The sequence below is a fragment of the Urocampus carinirostris genome, chromosome 11, assembly GCF_059441175.1.
Source record: "Urocampus carinirostris isolate Australia breed hairy pipefish chromosome 11, RoL_Ucar_1.0, whole genome shotgun sequence".
Taxonomy (NCBI): Eukaryota; Metazoa; Chordata; class Actinopteri; order Syngnathiformes; family Syngnathidae; genus Urocampus; species Urocampus carinirostris.
Genome location: NC_142359.1, coordinates 1727212 through 1747448, shown reverse-complemented (window position 1 = coordinate 1747448; position 20237 = coordinate 1727212). Strand labels below are relative to the sequence as shown.

General features: G+C 44.3%; 1 protein-coding gene across 1 annotated transcript in view; it reads right to left on the bottom strand.

Annotated features, from left to right (window-relative positions):
- LOC148356153 (semaphorin-3aa-like) overlaps positions 1–18660 on the bottom strand; it is an 86776-nt gene extending 68116 nt beyond the window's left edge. The window contains exon 1 of the mRNA XM_088348663.1: positions 18209–18660. Coding sequence (XP_088204789.1) covers positions 18209–18434 — 226 coding nt within the window. The 5' untranslated portion in view covers positions 18435–18660. The remainder of the gene's footprint in view (positions 1–18208) is intronic.
- Between the last annotated feature and the right edge of the window lie 1577 nt (positions 18661–20237).

Genomic DNA, 20237 nt, shown 5'->3' with positions numbered 1-20237 from the left:
GAATAAACAGGTCTCAACAAGTTTTCAACAAGGGTAAACAACGATCTGGCAAAGGGCAGTTTCAGTACCCATAGGAGTAATCAGGAAATGCAGGTCGGCCGGTGTCAAGGGGCGGGGCCGGCTGGGCGCCATGACAACCGTGCAGGACATAATATGTTTGCTTTTCTGGCTCTTTGGGACTAAAAGGTTCAAAAGTCCTGATGTAAGACCTAAACTTTCAAAATTGCTAATGCGAGGCACCTGTGTCCGTCCCTTGGTGCCAAGAGCCCTGGGCGCTGATTGGCTCCCTGCTACTTTTTAAACCCCCCGGTTCCTGGTGACCAGCGTCAGATCATCTGCGAACCTACGCTACCCGCTAGGCAAGCTTTTGTGACTCCTGACTATCCTGCCCTGTTTTCCGTCTGATTCCCGTTACCGACCTCTTTTTTGGACCTGTTTATGTTTTTGCTCCTCCGTCCCGGCCATCGACCTGTTTTTTTCTCGCTCTGGACACTGTCTTTGCTCGACACGGAATCGTCACTGGGGGTGCAAGTCCTGTAGTCCTTCTAAGTAAAGCTGAGTAAAACTAACGCAATTGGGTCCCGTCTCCGTTCCTGGTCCGTGACATAAACGAAACACTAGACCAGGGGAGTCAAAGTCATTTGAACTCGGGGGCCACACGATAGAACAATCATTCTGTCGGGGGCCGGACTAGTAGATTCAAGAGAAAGAAAAATATAATAAAATAAGAGAAAGAGGGAGGGAAAAGGAGAGAGGGCAGGACAAAGAAAGGAAAAGAGAGAGAGGGAGAGAGCGTGAGAAACAAAAGATAAAAAGTCGTGAGAGAGGGGGAAATGAAAGGGAGAGAAAGAAAGAAATCCAAAGAGAAATAGAAAGACCGAAGGAGAGAAAAGAGAAAAGAAAGCGCAAAGGGTATGAAGAGAGAAAGACAAAAGGAACAAAGGAAGTTAGAGCAAAAGAGGTTAAAAGACACAGAGAGAAAAAGAGACAAAGAGCAACAAGGGAAGAGAAAAAGAGACACGGAAAGTGAAAGAGACAGAGACGGAGAAAAGGGGTGGAAGAGAGAGAAAGATACAAAGAGCAACAAAGGAAGAAAGAAAGAGACACGGAGAGTGAAAGAGACAGAAACGGAGACAGAGTCGGAAAAAAGGGGTAGAAGAGAGAGAAAGAGATAAAGAGCAACAAAGAAAGAGATAAAGAGACACAGAGAGTGAAAGAGACGGAGAGTGGGAGAAAAGGGGTGAGAGAAAGAGAGAGAGGGATAGAGAGAGAGAGAAATAAATACAAGTAGAGTGTCTTTGTTGGAGGCACCTGGCTTTGGCAACATCAAGTTGACCTATTACAACCTGCAGCTTGTTTTTCCCTTGTGCTTCTCTGAGTGTTGTCTCTGCCTGTTTGACACCTGTGCACTAGACTGTCAGAAATATGAATTTCAAAAGCTTTACTCATTTCTTTTCTGACTTGCAGATTCTTGGAGCGGTAGGTCAGACGTCCGCAAATGCTTGCCGAATATACGGGAACGGAACCGGGATCTATTTAGGTTTCACAAACGATGACAGTCACGTGTCCAAAATGGCTTCGGTGTGGTGGAATGCGTCCAGAATGAGTCAAGACAAGAGTCAAACGTAACGAGGACACAAAAGTCGAGACGAGCTTTGAAGATGGAACTTAAAGAATGCAGGCGGGGAGGAGGTCCGCCGGGACCCGGGACTCGGAAGTCGGGGCTCTCGGAGAACTCCTTGTAATTATCCTCATCCGGGAGATGCTCGCTAATTGCTCGACATCCCCGAACAAACTCGCCGCTCGTTCCGGTCCGACGGAGACGGAATCGCGAAAGGGTTTGTTGTGAAGTCCAGACCGATGTTCCCTCTAATTTTCCCCGGGTCTGAGCGTTCACACAAAGTCGGTGAGCGACGCTTGAAACAACAGTGAGCGACGGCAATCCCAAGTGTGGCAACTGAGTCATTATCAAACATGTCCATAACTTGACATCAAGTTACATTTTGCTGAGTTTCCGGCAATGCAAAATTAATTTTCTCTTTCGAATGAATTGACTCATGTACTATTGCCTACAAACGTCATTTGTTTTTACAATTCTTTCACAAGACTTCCATTTCTTTTCTATTCCTGGTTTCTTTTGTCGCATAATATTAACATTTTTGGAGGCTTATTGAGTCGCTTGCAAAATACAGAACTGTACTTAATCCCATTTTTGAGTGGAAGTACAATGTTGGCAACAAGATTCACTTGATATCATTGGTAATTATTTGAATGCAACACAAACTTTTTCTTCTTTTTTCCTGTTTTTTTTTCTACTTTTTTTTTTATTCCTTAAAAAAAATCTCATTGAGTTTATTTTTTCCAAGCTGTTACTTTTTTCTTTTTGTTCTATATTTACTTTTTTCCTACATTTCTTTCTTTTCTTTCTTCTGGCTTTTTTCTGAATTTTTCCTTCTTTTTTCTCTTCTTTTGTTTCCTTTTTCTCAGCTTTTCACTACTTTTTCATTTTGGTATTTTTTTCTTTTTGTTCTATTCCCCCTTCCTTTAAGTCATTTTGTGCATGATTTTACATAATATTGGGTCATATAGAGATGAAAGAAGCAAAAACAACCAAGAGCCATTTAAGACCCGAAAGAGCCGGTTCCTTTTAGTGAGCCGAGCCAAAGAAGCCGGTTCTCGAAAAACTCTACTGACTTTACTCAACTTTGTTCTACTTTGACTTTGACTTCAAAATAGCGCATTTAGAACACAGCGTCAGGGGAACCCGTGTATTTTGACTTTCTTGCACTGTACCTTTGACTTAGTTGGCTTCTTAATGAGCAATTTTGAGCCCTGATTTTTGTGCGCCGGCTAGATTTTCTTGTGCGCTGAGAATGTGCGGGCAGCCGATGCTAACGGATTCTCGATCTCATTTCCATCTTGACGTGCTACGCATTTGTACCTCTCAACTTTGGGAGGAGTAGCCCAAAATGGGACTTGAGGATGATAAGGCTCAAGTCCAAAGTAGTCGTCCAAATGATTAATACGTAAAAAGTACTTGGTGAAAAAAAACACTCGAGTACTGAGTAACTGTAGCAACATCTTAGTTTTATTTTTTTTATATATATTTTTTTTTAATCATCAAAGTCCATCAAATACTCAAGAAATTGTATTTTATTTAGAAATTGAATAATCTTGGGGGCAGCATGGCGGCGCAGTGGTTAGCGCGTGTGCGGCACAGTTCTAAGGTCTTGGGAACCTCCTGTGTGGGTTCAAATCCGGCTACCGGACTTACTGTGCGGAGTTTGTATGTTCTCCTTGTGCTGGCGTGGGTTTCCTCCGGGCACTCCGGTTTCCTCCCACATTCCAAAGACATGCATTTCAGGTGGATTGGCCGGTCCAAATTGTCCCTAGGTCTGAATAAGCGAGCCCTGCGATTGGCTGGCAACCCGTTCAGGGTGTCCCCTGCCACCCACCCGATGATTGCTGGGATGGGCTCCAGCACCCCTGCGACCCTACTGAGGATAAGCGGTGCAGCTAATGAGATGAGATGAGAATAATCTTGGCCAATTGAAGTACTTAAAAAAAACAATAAAATATTCACGGTACAATTCAAAGAAATAAATGAAGCACAAGGAACACATTTAAAGCCCTAGTACAGACGATTCCCTACTTACGTAACTTACGCGAAACGGTAGATGCGAACATTTTTTTCGGGATGTCAAAACAATGTCCGGACATTGCTGTAAGTTAGATTTTGTATCATGTGCTCCTTTTTCAGAGTACAGGACAGTACTATAGTGCTTCTTTCTGTCAGAAGTCACCCAGCATCCACCCTGAAGAAGAAATCTGCTTCCTATTCCTAGTTTGTGTGTAAATATTATCATGTACTTGTTGTGGAATGTGGATAATAACTCATGATAAATATGTAGGCATCTGGTGAAGGTCGTGGGATGACGTTGTTGCCGGGGCGGACGACCTTCACGAGAGATCTTAACTTTATTTGAGAACACTATAGAGACCAATGTTGAAAGTCTGGAACTTTGAACGTGTCCTGAATGCAATAAAGCAGGTTCCCTTTTTGCCATATCTCCTCTCTGCGTATATTTGGGGGCGACGCGCTATAATACTCCAGCGCGCAAAGAACTTTGATATTTTTATTGTTTGATATCTCGTGCATCCATTCGATATAGTCAGTGTAAAGTGCAAAGAAGAGGCGAGCCGTTTCCTTTGAAATGAAAGTGGAATAAGGAAGCTTGATGCGGTTGAGAAAATGGTCGGATCGCTTTTTTTCAGCCCCTTTTTAGGAGGAAGTCGCCTAACTCTTGAAGCTCATCTTCCAAAAGTAAGTTAAACTTCACTTTATTTATCTATATAGAGCATATTATTTTATGAAATGTTATTTTTTTTTGTAGAAAACAATGCAGGTGACTTATATAAACCATAAACATACCATAAACAAACCAAATATAGCACTGAAGCAACTTACCAGCAACTTCAAATTACGAAGTAGGGCAGCATCTGTACTTTTTTTAACAGACTCGACAGGGAGAACAACAAGCAAGCTCAGGGTTCGGCAACCCGACACGTTGAAAAAGCCATATTGGACCAGAAAATAAAGATTCAAATCAAAAGTTGCAAAAATTGAAAAGCATTATAATGAACGCAACGCATGCTACATCAAAATGACTCTGTCGGATGCAGCACATTGTGTGGAGAATATCGCCTGAATTTGTGAATAAATTATGCATATTTAGAATAGAATAGAATAGAATATACCTGTATTGTCATTGTTACAAAATGGGTTGAACGTATTGTGACAATGAACTTAGGCATGGCACTCCAGGTTCACATTTAACAGTGAGGACAAAGGAGGTAAAGGAACAAAGAAGATAAGGTTATAAAACAAGGAGGATAAGGTTATAGTTATAATTTGCACAAAATTTACACAATAAAATGTGGGCATGTAGGATGTTACATACAGTTTGGTATCGTATTTGCGCAATATGCGTCAGGTGCAAAAATAGTCAAAATAGTGCAAAAAATAGTCGACATTGTGCAAAGTGAGCATAGGCATGAATACAATTTAACATCTGTGTGAGGTAGTGCGTTTGCAAGAGTTTCCGTTTTTAGTGCGGTGTGTGTTAAGGGTGATAATGGCTCTGGGGAAGAAACTGTCTCTGATTCTGTTTGTTTTTGTTTTGTGTGACCTGTGGCGCTTGCCGGAAGGCCGCAGGTCAAAGAGGTGGTGGCCGGGGTGAGAAAAGTCCTTGATGATGTTTTCTGCTCTACTGAGGTAGCGAGAGCAGGCGATGTCCTCCAGACTGGGTGGAGACATATTTGTCTTGATCAAATTGATGAAAGGCTATCTCTTTTTGTCTCTTTCTATTTTTGTCTTTTTTTCACCCCATTTCTTCTTCCTACTTCCAATAACAAACCTGGTGTCATGATTGCCAATGTGAAGTCACCTGGGGGCAATCTGATTGGCTGACGTTCTCCTCTTAAGCGGTCAGCGTCCAGAGAAGGACGTCAGACCGTACTTCTGTATTCCTGTGTGTTTCGCCAGATGACCAAGTACCAAAGACTACTCTGCTTGATTCCTGCCTGCCTTCTGTTTTTGACCTGTTTCCGTTCCACGTTTTCGACCTGCTCTCCCGCCCTGGCCATCGACCTGCCTGCTAAGCTGTACCGGAACTGCTATTCCGTCCGAAGCACCTGATGACCGACAAACGCCGGCGTCCAAAGCCAGTTCCGACAACTCTTTCTAGTAAAGATTCCTTTGAAACAAACGCAATTGGGTCCAAGTTTCCGTCCTGGTTAATGACACCTGGTAATAACACAGTAACAAGATGGTAAGTGCTACGAGATAAGTAGTTATATTAGAAACGGGTGCCCTTTGCGCTAATGAGTAAGAACAAGGAGCTCTCGGCCGGGGAAAGCTCGGAGTTCCCTGCCCCGCCCGGACCGTCTCGCCGTTCTTTCTTCCGCCGCCTTTTGTCCTCGTTGGCAAAAGCCAAAGTATTTCTTTCGGCTGGAGAGAAAAGGGTTAACCCCTGCCATGTCCCCGGCACCTCGTTGCACCGTCCGTCCGGCTCGTTTTCCTCCGTCAGCCCCTGCCGGACGCCAGCCCGCCCTGCTCGCCCTGCTCGCCGCCCCCTCTTTTCTCCCCACGGGCTCATTCGGAGCCGCGGTACGATTCCCCGGAAGGGCGTGCCGGCCAACCTCCCTCTTTGAGGAAACGAGTCGGTGCGCCGGCTTGTTTATTTGAAGGACCCAAATCACAGGCCCGGCTCTTTCCAACCGCCTCGCCGGGGCATCGCTCGGCACCCGTGTGGTCCTCGCGCTCGGGACCTTCCGCCTTTTCCTTTATTTGATTTAATGACTATGCAGGAAGGAGGAAAGAGTGACACCTCACTCCGCGGCCGGCTTCGCTTCCGTCTGCCAATCGGGGTTCGTACAGCTTTTTCCTGACTGAATTCAAGCACGCTTTCTCCTATTTTGTGCCGTCCCTATCTATGATCTTTTTGGGCCGCTATGAGCTAAGATGAATTCTGCCGTTTTGCTTCAACAATGCTACGTCACACTTGTTTACAAAGACCGAAAGGGCTCTAGATGTCATGAACCGGGACGGACTCTCGGATCCAATAGCGTTTGTTTCAAAGGAGTTTTTATTGGAAAGAGTTGTTGGAGCTGGCGCTTGTCGGTCATCAACCTCTTTGGGCGGAATGGCAGCTCCGTGACAGGTAAGTGGAAGGTACAGCTTAGCGGGTAAGTCGAAGGCCAGGGCGGGAGAGCAGGAAGAGCAGGTCGAAAAACGTGGGACAGAAACAGGTCAAAAACGGAAGGCAGGCATGAATCAGGCAAGAGGAGTCGTAGGTACTTTGTAGTCTGGAGAAACACACAGGAATACAAAAAGAGGAGAACGTCAGCCAATCAGGAAGTGCGCTCCAGCGCGCCAAACGATTGCCCCAGGTGACTTCACTTAGGCAATCACGACACTAGAGGTGTTGGGTCGTAACTGAGTCCAATGGAAAAGACAAAGAAAGAAGTACTGTATGTGTCATGATTACTGATTCAGGGCACCTGCAACTGCCCGTTGGCGCCAACAGCCCTGGTGGCTGTTTGGCTCCCTGACCCTTTTTAAACCCCCGGCTTCTAGGAGGAAGCTGTCAGACCGTCTGCGAACCTATGCTTTCAGCTAGCCAAGCTCTGTACTATTTGACATTCTCCTGCCCTGTTTTCTCCTGCCTGATACCTGTTGCCGACCTGTTTCTGGACCCGGTTCTGCCTTGCTCCTCCGTCCCGGCCATAGACCTGTGTTGCCCTGTTTCCTGCCTGATACCTGTTATCCGCTTCTTTTCTGGACTCGTTACTGCCCTTCCTCCCCCGTCCTGGCTATCAATCAGCTTTCCCGCCGCCCACGACGACCCTCGCTCGACATGGAAGTGCCACTTCCGTGTTCCTGCCATCAGCTACCCGTGACCGAGAATCATCGGATCGCGGATGCAAGCACTGTTCTCTTTCTTAATAAAAATGTAGTAAAACGATCGCTATTGGGTCCTGTCTCCGTTTCTGGCTTGTGACAGTGTGGATAAAAACATAAAAATGAGGCCTACTAAAACACATTTCCTAGTGTCCTGTTTGTGTAGCGGGTAACAAACTTTTAGTTAAGCTAATTATCTCTGTGAGTCATATGACCGGCAAGAGGACAGTGCTGATGCTCCCGTTGTGAAGCGTCTGATCTCTTTTGTGCACACTTTGCAGCATGCTGTGCGTGGATTTGTTCCACGTTCGAACTATGCTTTCTATTTTTCTGCATCTTGGTGTGATTTACCTGTTCTGATGCACCTTGCCTAATGCACCCGTAGGGGGAGATGACACCTCACACGACAACGCCATACAAAGCACTGAAATTGCAGCTTCCGTGTGTTTTATTTTATTATTTTTCTTCCTTCGATGTGTGGTCTGTCGAGCGAGATTGCCGAGAAACCCGGTTTTGAGCATTTTCAAGCGCTTCACCCAAAATTGTCTGACCTTACGAACACAACGTTAAAAATTCAAGCATTTTCCCGGATTTCAAGCACCCGTACGAACTCGCCCCCCTCCGATCCCGTGACAGGCATCGAGAATTCCCGGAGATATGCCTGCGGGCAGGGTTGGGTAGGGTTACTTTAACTTGATTACATCCAAATACTTTTGGATATCTTCAATGCCAAATATCGTAAAATCCGGACTATAGAGCGCACCTGATTCGCACCCACCACTATTTAAGTGATTTGCCACTTTTGTATTTACACAAGCCGCATCTCTGTACAAGCCGCGTGCGCATCCATTAAAACTTGTAAACCAATCACAAGTTGAACGCAGACCAGGCTGTAAGTTCCACGATTGTAACTAAATAAATAGTAGACAATCTTAGAATCACAATCGACATCATGAATGGAAAATGACACACGTAATTAACGTATGATGCAGACTTGTAAAGTCCGGGTCCCGTTGAAAGTAATCCAAGGAAACAAAATGTATATTTCCAAAGTTAAGGGTGGGAAAAATATATATCTACTATTGTCCGCTGCGACAACAGACAGATCTACCGGTAACTCAGCTTTACCCCACTTCCCATCAGCCTGCGTTTGCTCCGCCCCTTCAAAAAGAAGGGGCGGAGCAACGCTGGCAGCTGAATATTTGGGAAAAAAAGTAGCGGCTTATAGTCCGGAATTTACGGTATGCTAATAAAAGACAAGAGAAACTAAATATGAATAAAATTTAAAACAATTGTGCAGGCTCGGGGAGTAACAGAACACATGGAACGGCAAAAATGATGTCGGCAAGCTGTTTGGATTGATTATCATTTTGTTTCTGTCGCATTTTATGTTCGTTTTGCCGGAGATCAAAGAGATCAAAGCCAGGAGAGAAAGCTGACCACGTGTTGTGAGTCATCATTTTATTCCTATTTAGTTTCTTTTGTCTTTTCTTAGCATATTTGGTATTGGAGTCATCCAAAAGTCATTGAAAGTAATCCAGTTCAAGTAACCCTACCGAACCCTGCGAGTCTTTCTTCCCTCTCTCTTACTATTTCTCTTTTTATATCTTGTTTCTCACGTTCTCTCTCTTTTTTTCTCTCTCTCCCCCTCCCTTTTTCTCTCACTCTCTATCTCTCTCTCTTTCACTCTCTCTGTCTCTTCTTTTTCTCTTTGTTCCTCTTTGTCTCTTTCTCTTTTTGTCTTTTACCTTTTTTTGCTCTGTCTTCCTATTTTCCTTTTCTCTCTCTCTTTCTCTCTCTCTCACTCTTGCTTTTCCCTTCTCTCTTCCCCCCTTTTCTCTCCTTCTCTTTTCTATTTCTCTTTCGGTGTCATTCTTTCTAGTTCTTTCTCAGGGTTGGGTAGGGTTACTTGAACTGGATTACTTTCAATGACTTTTGGATGACTCCAATAGCAAATATGCTAATAAAAGACAAAAGAAACGAAATAGGAATAAAATGACTCCATTTTGTGCAGGCTTGGGGAGTAACGGAACACATGGAACGGCAAAAATGATGTCGGCAAGCTGTTTGGATTGATTTTTATTTTGTTTCTGTGGCATTTGATGTTCGTTTTGCCGGAGATCCAAGAGATCAAAGCCAGGAGAGAAAGCTTACCACCTGTTGTGAGTCATCATTTGATTCCTATTGCGTTTCTTTTGTCTTTTATGAGCATATTTGCTATTGGAGTCATCCAAAAGTCATTGAAAGTAATCCAGTTCAAGTAATCCTACCCAACCCTGCCTGCGGGGCTGGCGAGTGGCATTGCACGCCACCGACAGATTTGTTGGCAGATGCGTTTGCGTCCAACCTGCTGTTTAACTCTAAGACCGGACACGGTTTGCATTCCGAAGACAAGGAAAGAAAACCACCGGGGAGCGTGTCGAGCCCTCTTGCACGTAAACAAAGAGCTCGCGCTCTTTAATTCAGGCGTCGGGAAGCTTTTTAACCCGAAAGGCTGTCAAAGTCAAAAGTCAAAAGCCACACCGTATATTTAAAGAGAAAATTTAACAAACCCTCTCTAGAGAAAAGCGATCTCTCCGGCAAATAGTATTTGAACGATTTGGTCAAATCTAAAAAATAATAATAATGCCAGAGCCTGCGACTCGTATTAATATATACACCGTTTTTTCCGCACTATAAGGCGCACCTAAAAGCCTTTATTTATTTCAAAAGCTGACCATGCGCCTTATAATACAGTGCGCCTTATATATGGATCAATATTAAGTCGCAAAGTCTTGCAACTAATGCAAGCAGCCGCCGACTCGATTTTCCTCCGAAGGCGAAGTCGACCGCGGTGTATGCTGGGATTTATATACCGGCGTTTCATTTCCTAACCAATGTGTCAATCATCATTTGAATCAGTCACTATTGGCTAAAGTTATTCGGAGGTAAAGGGGGCGGATCCTTTTTATCATTTACAGGCTAAAGGGGCGAAACAAAGCCTGCGATTGGCCGAAAAAGATGAATGCGAATCGCACGTTGGGTTGCACTACGGCATAGAGAAAACGTTTTTTACTATTCTGTATTTGTAAATATTTTACACGGTTGGATTTACTACACTCACGGTTGTAAAAAGACCATGGTTGCGTATCATTATTGAAGGTGATGGCTGCAAGAGAACTTAGGTGAGCTATGCGGATTTATATTTTCCCGGTATCTTGTTTTAGAACGATCTTGATGTTTCTGTGATGAGTCTATTTTGAAACTCAATTCAATTCAAAGTGTTTATTGTCATATGCACAGTAAAGAACCCCGTTTCCCTGCACAATCAAATTCTTCCACAAAAAATAAAATGAAAACTAAGAAATGTTTGTTTGGTGATATCGTACGGACACCGCATTTGCACGTGTCTACGGTACGTATTTGCTTTTTTGCAAGCTTTCCGAATGTTAAGGGGGTAAGAAGTTGGACTGAACTATCTGACTGTTTTGTCCACGTTCCCATTGTAGCGCCTTATAATCCAGTGCGCCTTATGTATGGAAAATATAGGACCAAAAACTATTTTTGGGGATGCGCCCTATAACCCGGTGCGCCTTATAGTGCGGAAAATATGTATATATTTACATACCACTAAAATGTTCTGCCGCCTGCAGTTACTGTCGAGGCTCATTCATTTCCTAAATAATGGTTTCATGAACAGGTGCGAGCACAGTTCTTTTGTAAAAAATGTCACAAAATACTGCAAACAAGGATACTGACGTGTTTATCTTCCATGCAGACGGACTTTAGCGAGGAGTAGTAGTGCGCACTGTCATGATTGCCGATTCACGGCACCTGTGAATGCCCAATTGGCACCAACAGCCCTGAGAGCTGATTGGCTAACAGACTCTTTTCTCTTTCAAGAAGACACCGTCAGATCGTTGCGAACCGATGCGCCCAGCTAGGCAAGCTCACACTTTCAGACATTATTCCTGCCCTATTTTCCTCTGCCTGATACGCGTTGCCGACCTGTTTCTGGACCTGATTCTGCCCTGTTCTGCCATCCCGACAGCCGAACTGTTTTGCCCCGCTACCTGCCTGACACCAGTTGCCGACCTCGTTTCGGGACTCGATACTGCGCTTGCTCTCCCGTCCCGGCTAACGACTAGTATTCCTGCAAGTCTACGATCATCCTTGCTCGACACGGAAGTGCCTCTTTATTGATAAAACTGAGTAATTGAGCGCTATTGGGTCCTCTCTCTGTTTCTAGTCCGTGACACGCTCGTCCTGTCCTGTGTGTAGCTGCGCCCATTGCTACCGCTCACCCGATCAATTTGCTCTAGGTATTTTGCTAGTGCTGCTGGGTATTTAAAGTATGTGATGTGGCTTTTCTTGATAATCTATATAAAAAATAAACATAGAATGCTTATTGAACTTCCATGGAAAGGATTATTTAGCGATCTGTTGGTGTGATACCTGAACTGGAGTAAAAATGGTGTCCTGTATATCCTAGAACAGGGGGCAGGAACGTATGGCTCGCGAGCCATATATGGCTCTTTCTATGAGTACCTGTGGCTCAGAGACAAATTGGATTGCATGTAAATTTTCTCCATCTCGTTCAAAACTTGAGCCATTGATCCTGTTCAGGTACACGTAAAGCCAAACCAAAGATGAAATTCCAAGCAGTACTTTGCAGAGTATATAGGGCACGTTTTTCACTACAATTTACAGTCAAGGTGTCACACCCAAAAAAAAAACTCGTTTTGGCTGTACAATGCTTAAGAATCCTTTATATAAAAGCTCACTATATAATCTGTGTTCAGTGTTCAGATACCTTTTGATAAAATCCACAGAACAAACTGTAAATACGCCAAAACACCAGAAGAGAACTTCAAGTTATTTGATTGGGTGAGTGGGAGAGATGGGTGGAGCTATGCAAAAAGTGCAAGTACTCCCTCCCATCTCTCGCCCTACTCCGTCAGCGCCAAAGGTGAGCGCATCAGGCTCCATTTGCAGAATGTTGTGACGTTTTTACAAAATAACTGCTCGCATCTGGTTTTGAAACCGATATGTATGAAAAAAAGGGTCAAAATGAGTTGAACCGATCTTGAGTCATTGCAAGAAAGAGACAAGTTTAAAGTGGTATGTTTTTTGATTTTGGGACACGGCCTCTGGCATTATTCTCTTTTCATCATTTTGATCAAATCATCAAAAATAAATGTGCTGAAGACTAAGCTTTTGTCCGAGGGTCGGGTTTAGCAATTTACTAAATTTGTCTCATAATATATGGTGTGGCTCTTTCCCAGGGTTGGCTAGAGTTACTTTAACTGGATTACTTTCAATGACTTTTGGATGACTCCAATACCAAATATGCTAATAAAAGACAAAAGAAACTCAATATGAATAAAATGACTCCATTTTGCGCAGGCTTGAGGAGTAACGGAATACATGGAACGGCAAAAAGCTGTTTGGATTGATTTTCATTTTGTTTCTGTCGCATTTTATGTTAGTTTTGCCGGAGATCAAAGAGATCAAAGCCAGGAGAGAAAGCTTACCACGTGTTGTGACTCATCATTTTATTCCTATTTAGTCTCTTTTGTCTTTTATTAGCATATTTGGTATTGGAGTCATCCAAAAGTCATTGAAAGTAATCCAGTTAAAGTAACCCTACCCAACCCTGCTCTTTCCCAAAATAAAATTCATACATTTTGCTTTTATGGCTCTTTGAGTCAAAAAGGTTCCCCACCCCTGTCCTAGACCGAAATCTCCTCAAGGCCCCGCATGTAACCGTACGTTTATTTATTGCGCAAGTTCATATGTATTCGTGAAAAGAGCCAAATATGGCTCGTGAGCCATAGGTTCTCGAACCCCTGGGCTAATTCATCACCCATGGGCTTGACACACACTGCTCACTCGATTTAGAGTTTCTAGCAGTATCGTGTAGACCCTTCTATCTACCGAGAAAGCTAACTGTGGTCATTGCGCTTGCTGTTTATGTTCCGTTCCACCGGATGCTAACGTTAGCATAGCGCTAAATCTCCTGCCAGCTGCTATCAATAAACAGCAGCTTGCACACCCCAACGGAGCTTTTATCGTCGCCGGCGACTTTAATCGGGCATGTTTAAGGACTGTACTTCCCAAATCCATTCAATACGTGGACTGAGCAATTAGGGAAAAAAACACTGGACCGTGTGCACAGTAAGATCAAACATCTTGTTGGATCCGGCCATCTCTGTCTGTCCCTCACCCCCCTCATACACCTCCCTCCGGAGGAAAACAAAGCCTATACAACAAGGACAGTACAAACATCTTCTTTGTTCCTTTATCTCTTTGTTTTCCCTATATCCTCACTGTAAAATGTGGACCTGGAGGGCCACGTCCAATTTCGTTGTCACAATGTATCCCATGTTGTAACAATGACAATAAAGGTATACTGTATTCTATTCTATTCTACAGATAATGGATGACAGGGTATTCCTCCCAAGTCTCTGTCAGGGAACAATGCTGGCATAGTTCTGACAGATGGTCCAGGAAAGAAGGACATTTATCCCCATCGCCCCCTGCTGGCCGGCCCAAATATGACATCCAAGGGGGTCCGATTGGGATAGGACGAGCCCTGGCAGATTTATTCCGGTCCTCGGAGACGCACGTGTGAAACCATTCATTCTTCGGCTTTCCGGGCTCCGGTTGCCCGGGGAACGCTCTGCAGTCCGCCACTGCCGGCCGACAATTTTCGCTCGGAACGAAAAAGCTCCGACTTGAATTTCGGCGATTGCCCGCTTTTTACCGCCCGGAGGTATCAATATTCACGTCTCGTTGCTCGCCTACACCTCAAGTTTGGAATGGGCGCCCAAACACAGACTTGAAATGGACAGAAACTGCGATAATGGGAAATATATCACACCAAGTCCAGTCAAGTCATGTTTATTTGTATAGCCCTTAATCACAAAGAGTCTCAAAGGGCTGCACAGATCACAGATTATTGCAAATCACAGACCATTATGACACAACCCCCTGATCTGCAACCTACATGAGGGCAAGGAAAAACTCAAAAACCTCAACATGAGGAAAATGAAGAAACTTTGAGAAGGGACAGTCTCAAAGGGCTGCAAACATCACAGATTATTGCAAGCCATAGACTATTATTACGCCGTCATCTGATCTAAAACCTACATGAGGGCAAGGAAAAACTCAAAAACCTCAACATGAGAAAAATGAAGAAACCTTGAGAAGGGACAGTCTCAAAGGGCTGCACGGACCACAGATTATTGCAAATCACAGACTATTATGACACAACCCCCTGATCTAAAACCTACATGAAGGTAAGGAAAAACTCAAAGTCAGGTGATGTCATTTTTATTTGTATAGCCCTTAATCACAAAGAGTCTCAAAGGGCTGCACAGGTTATTACACAGACTATTATTTCAGACTATTATGACACCATCCCCTGATCTGGAAACAACATGAGGGCAAGGAAAAACTCAAAAACTTTGGCATGATGAAAATCAAGTCAATTCATGTTTATTTGTTCGGCCCTTAATCACAAGGAGTCTCAAAGGGCTGCACAGACCATAGATTATTGCAAGCCATAGACTATTATTACGCCGTCATCTGATCTGCAACCTACATGAGGGCAAGGAAAAACTCAAAAACCTCAACATGAGGAAATGAAGAAACCTTGAGAAGGGACAGTTCAAAGGGCTGCACGGACCACAGATTATTGCAAACCACAGACTGTTATGACACCACCCCCTGATCTGCAACCTACATGAGGGCAAGGAAAAACTCAAAAACCTCAACATGAGGAAATGAAGAAACCTTGAGAAGGGACAGTTCAAAGGGCTGCACGGACCACAGATTATTGCAAACCACAGACTGTTATGACACCACCCCCTGATCTGCAACCTACATGAGGGCAAGGAAAAACTCAAAAACCTCAACATGAGGAAAATGAAGAAAGCTTGAGAAGGGACAGTCTCAAAGGGCTGCACGGACCAGATTATTGCAAACCACAGACTATTATGACACCATCCTCTGATCTGCAACCTACATGAGGGCAAGGAAAAACTCAAAAACCTCAACATGAGGAAAATGAAGAAACCTTGAAAAGGGACAGCACATGTAGCAAAATTCCAAATTACAGAAAAAATATGGACCAGAATACATAACGTATATTCCCCACTGTGACCATAAACGAGAAGAAAAGCTTTAAAACATGAAACAGTGTCGGGATCTGATTTTGAACATTTTTGAGATTTTTTTGTCGAAAAAAGTGGGAACATTGTCTTGTTATTTTTGACTTTGTGCATCCCGGCAACCCGGACTGGGTCGGAAGCATGAGCATGTCATAGAGCGGGCCGCTAAACATAAGTTACAGCAAACAAGTTGGCCAAAGATAGAACATCAATTAGAGTGGCAAACATTGCATTTACCCACTTCGCAAGATTTCTAAATATATCTCTAAAGGAGAGCAAAACCATCCCAAACTGCGGTTTTGGGGCGCACAAGGGAACCCTGCACCGCAAAGTCCTGTTGTCACTTGCAAATTGACGGAGATCCGTCGTAAATTTTCCCGGGACGTGTTTTACGAGCCTTCCCGAAATAACACACTCTGTCGGCCGCTTTGGATCGTATTTTAGGACAAAAAACAAAAACCTTCTTCCGAAAGTATGTTATCCCGGCCAAAGTCAAGTCAAGTCATTTTTATTTGTGACGCCCTTAATCACAAAGAGTCTCAAAGGGCTGCACAGGTTATTACACATTTATATTTATTTTTCAGACTATCATCCCCTGATCTGGAACCAACATGAGGGGAAAAGGTTGGCTGTTCCGTTCCGATTTAGCCGAGAGACGCATTCTGCAGATAACGCAGGAGGAGGCTTCCAGGTTTCCTTAAGACAGCGCCTTCAAAATCAGCAAATATATTGACACAAATTTCGACTTAAAGACAGTTTCCGTCTCAAAACTGAAGCCCTCCACAATTGAACTCATTTGAAGGTAGATTTGGGACGGAAGCCAGTAGAAAATACGCTAGAATGACTGTCCACAACACAACTCCAGACACGGGGGCCAATATGTACATTTTACTTCAAGCAAGAGCTCCGTTCGGCATACCGAATCCATTTTGACATTTGTAATGATAAATTTTCCAGAAGTTTAGAAAGACGAGCACCTAACAAAGAAGTTCATGGCAAATGCTTTTGTAGTCAACCACAGACTTAAATCGCAACACAAAATTTCTATCTATCTATCTATCTATCTATCTATCTATCTATCTATCTATCTATCTATCTATCTATCTATCTATCTATCTATCTATCTATCTATCTATCTATCTATCTATCTATCTATCTATATAGACATCTATCTATCTATCTATCTATCTATCTATCTATCTATCTATCTATCTATCTATCTATCTATCTACCTTGGTCATATCCCTTGAGAGGGGTGACCGATTACTTTTGGATGACTCCAATACCAAATATGCTAATAAAAGACAAAAGAAACTAAATATGAATAAAATGATGCCTCACAACACGTGGTAAGCTTTCTCTCCCGGCTTTCATCTCTTTGATCTCTGGCAAAACGGACATCAAATGCCACAGAAACAAAATGATAATAAATGAAATGAAATAAAATGAAATGATCTGCATTTATATAGCGCTTTTCAAGTCAATGACTTCCCTAAGCGGGCAGCACGGCGGCGCAGTGGTTAGCGCTTGTGCGGCACAGTTCATGTCATGGGAACCTGTCGTGGGTTCAAATCCAGCTCCAGACTTTCTGTGCGGAGTTTGTATGTTCTCCCCGTGCTTGCCTGGGTTTCCTCCGGGCACTCCGGTTTCCTCCCACATTCCAAAGACATGCATTTCAGGTTGATTGGCCGGTCCAAATTGTCCCTAGGTGTGAATGAGCGAATGAGTTGTCTGTCCCTGTGTGCCCTGCGATTGGCTGGCAACCAGTTCAGGGTGTCCCCTGCCCACTGCCCGATGATTGCTGGGATGGGCTCCAGCACCCCCGCGACCCTACTGAGGATAAGCGGTGCAGCTGATGAGAGATGAGACTTCCCAAAGCGCTTTACAATGTGTTTCACATTTTTCCAATAGCGGCCTTGCAGCCATGTAAGGCGCTAACCTGCTTATTGGGGGTATCAGGGGTTCAGTGTCTTACCCAAGGACACTTCGACATGTAACACGGAAGAGCCGGGATTCGAACTGCGATCTCTTGATCCCGAGACGAGCGCTCTACCTCCTGAGCTACTGCCGCCCCATCCAATCCAAACAGCTTGCCAACATCATTTTTGCCGTTCCATGTATTCCGTTACTCCCCAAGCCTGCACAAAATTTAGTAATTGTATTCCTATTGAGTTTCTTTTGTCTTAGTAGCATATTTGGTATTGGAGTCATCCAAAAGTCATTGAAAGTAATCCAATTAAAGTAACCCTACCCAACCCTGGTCATGCTTTCGTTCCTCCAGATGAAAGGGGACGCAAGAAAGCGGCCGTGTCACTCGGGTCAGGGTGACACAACACACTCTTCTGTTCGACAGCTTTCGCTGGTTTACCCCCGCCGCATCATAGGGGTGCCCAGCCCATCCTTAAGAACGCGTCCACAATCCCACTATCCTTTCACAACACCTCTCCACTCCTTCCTATCCCCAACCCAAAATTTGAGGAGAAAAAAATCCTCGCACGCCAAAAATACATTAAAAGACAAGAACGAAAGAAAAAGAAGAAGATGAGCCTCACGTGACTCAGAAGATCGGAGGACCAGACAAGAACGGGCTTACCCTTGTACGACAGCTTTAGCCTGGGTACGTTGTGCATGGGTTCTAGTCCGCTACCCGGCTGCGGCGCCCCGCACAGCAGCAGGACAAAGCCAAACAGGTAATCCATGGTGCTGGAGCGCTGCCGGCCGGCCTCCGGCGCCCCCAGAGGAGTGGGGACAGAACCACCGGCTCGGAGAACCCTTCTCCCTGCGCTCAAAACGTGAAGGCTCCGGGGAAGGGCGAGCATCCAAGGTGCGCTCCCTTTAGCTTAAGAGTACGGGGCAGTTCCAGACAACGGTTCACATGGCTCTCCTTGTGGAGGTCCAGGATGTAGTCCTTCAAACCCCGGCGAGATGTCGGCCGGAAGACCCCCTGCCCCGAAGCTCGGAAGTACCAAAAGGTGTCAAGCCGAGGCGGCTTTATGGTCCCTTTCTCTCCGAGCAGACAGGAGCGGCGATCTTCTTATCCCAGCGTGGAGCTCCAGCAGACTGCCGGAGAGGGAGAGAGGACGGGAACGAGAGAGAAGGAGAGAGAGGAGGGAGGGACGGCAGAGAGAGAGACGGGGGCGGGATAACTTGAGAGAGACCGTGAAACGCTAACATGAAAAGCCATTGCTTCCCACGTTGGCTCGACACGATCAGGATTTGAAGAGAAGTATTTTTAGAGATGCAAACGGACCAACTTTAGGACAAGTTTCCTCATTTGGCGGCTGGGATGCCATCTTGACTCATAGCACATTGACAGGGTTGGGTAGGGTTACTTTAACTGGATTACTTTCAATGACTTTTGGATTACTCCAAAACCAAATATCCTAATAAAAGACAAAAGAAACTACATATGAATAAAATGACTCAATAGATTTTCATTTTGTTTCTGTGGCATTTTATGTTCGTTTTGCCGGAGATCAAAGAGATCAAGGCCAGGAGAGAAAGCTTACCACATGTTGTGAGTCATCATTTTATTCATATTTAGTTTATTTTGTCTTTTATTAGCATATTTGGTATTGGAGTAATCCAAAAGTCAATGAAAGTAATCCAGTTAAAGTAACCCTACCCAACCCTGCACATTAAAAGGTCCCCGAAAGGGATGGGCGCCGCCAGGCTGTACTCGCCCAGGACACACCACAGGAAAGGCTGCTGTTAAGGGAATCCACAGAAAATCTAGTTTTGTTGCTAAGTAGGCAGAGGACAGACATCCAGTGTTCTGGTTTGCCCGCGTCATTTTTGCTGGGGACGCATTGTCTCAAATCAACATGAGTCCCCGGGGACGCAACTTTTATGACACAAAATTGTCATTATTACCCGATTACATTTTTTTTAAACAAAGATTTACCGCACTCCAAACTTTTCGTCAGGCAGATCCGCCATTGTTGTTTTGGTCTCGCGGTTCGAGTTTTCGTCCGCACGCCGATCCCGAGTTGTGTGGTGAAATGTCCGTCTCTTTTTAGAGAACCGGCTTTTTCGGCTCAACTCATTCAAGAGAGTCGGCTCTCAAACGGCTCACTTGCTTTGAGGCCTTATATTACGAATGATGATGTTGTATAAAGAAGTTAAGAAAAAAAGGAAGTAGAAAAGGAGAAAATGAAAAAAAGACAGGTTTGTGGTTATATACCAACAATAATTTGATGCAGAAAATGAATTAATAATGAATGAATGAATATATAGACTTTTATTATATATTTGTCACCGATTTACAATTTCAAGCTGGATAAGACTCAATTTTGGGGAGCCATAGATCTCTGTTGGGACCCATGGATTTTGGAGCATGCCAGTCCCCGGGACCCATCACTTTTCACAGCTCAAATCAACACTGGACATCAAAAGAAAGCTTCAACCCTTATCTTTCAATGAGTTCTTTCTAGCTTTTAAGATTGTTTTCCCCCGACCAGCTCAGTTATCGACCTAAGACTTACAACATTGGTACTCATTGCCTCCCTGCTTGGCGTTCGGCATTAGGGGTTGGAATTTGGGGGTTTGCTCACCTAATGACTCCCAACACATCGGTTGGGACGAGCAAGGGGGTTGGGAATCCCCTCCTCTGTATCAATCTC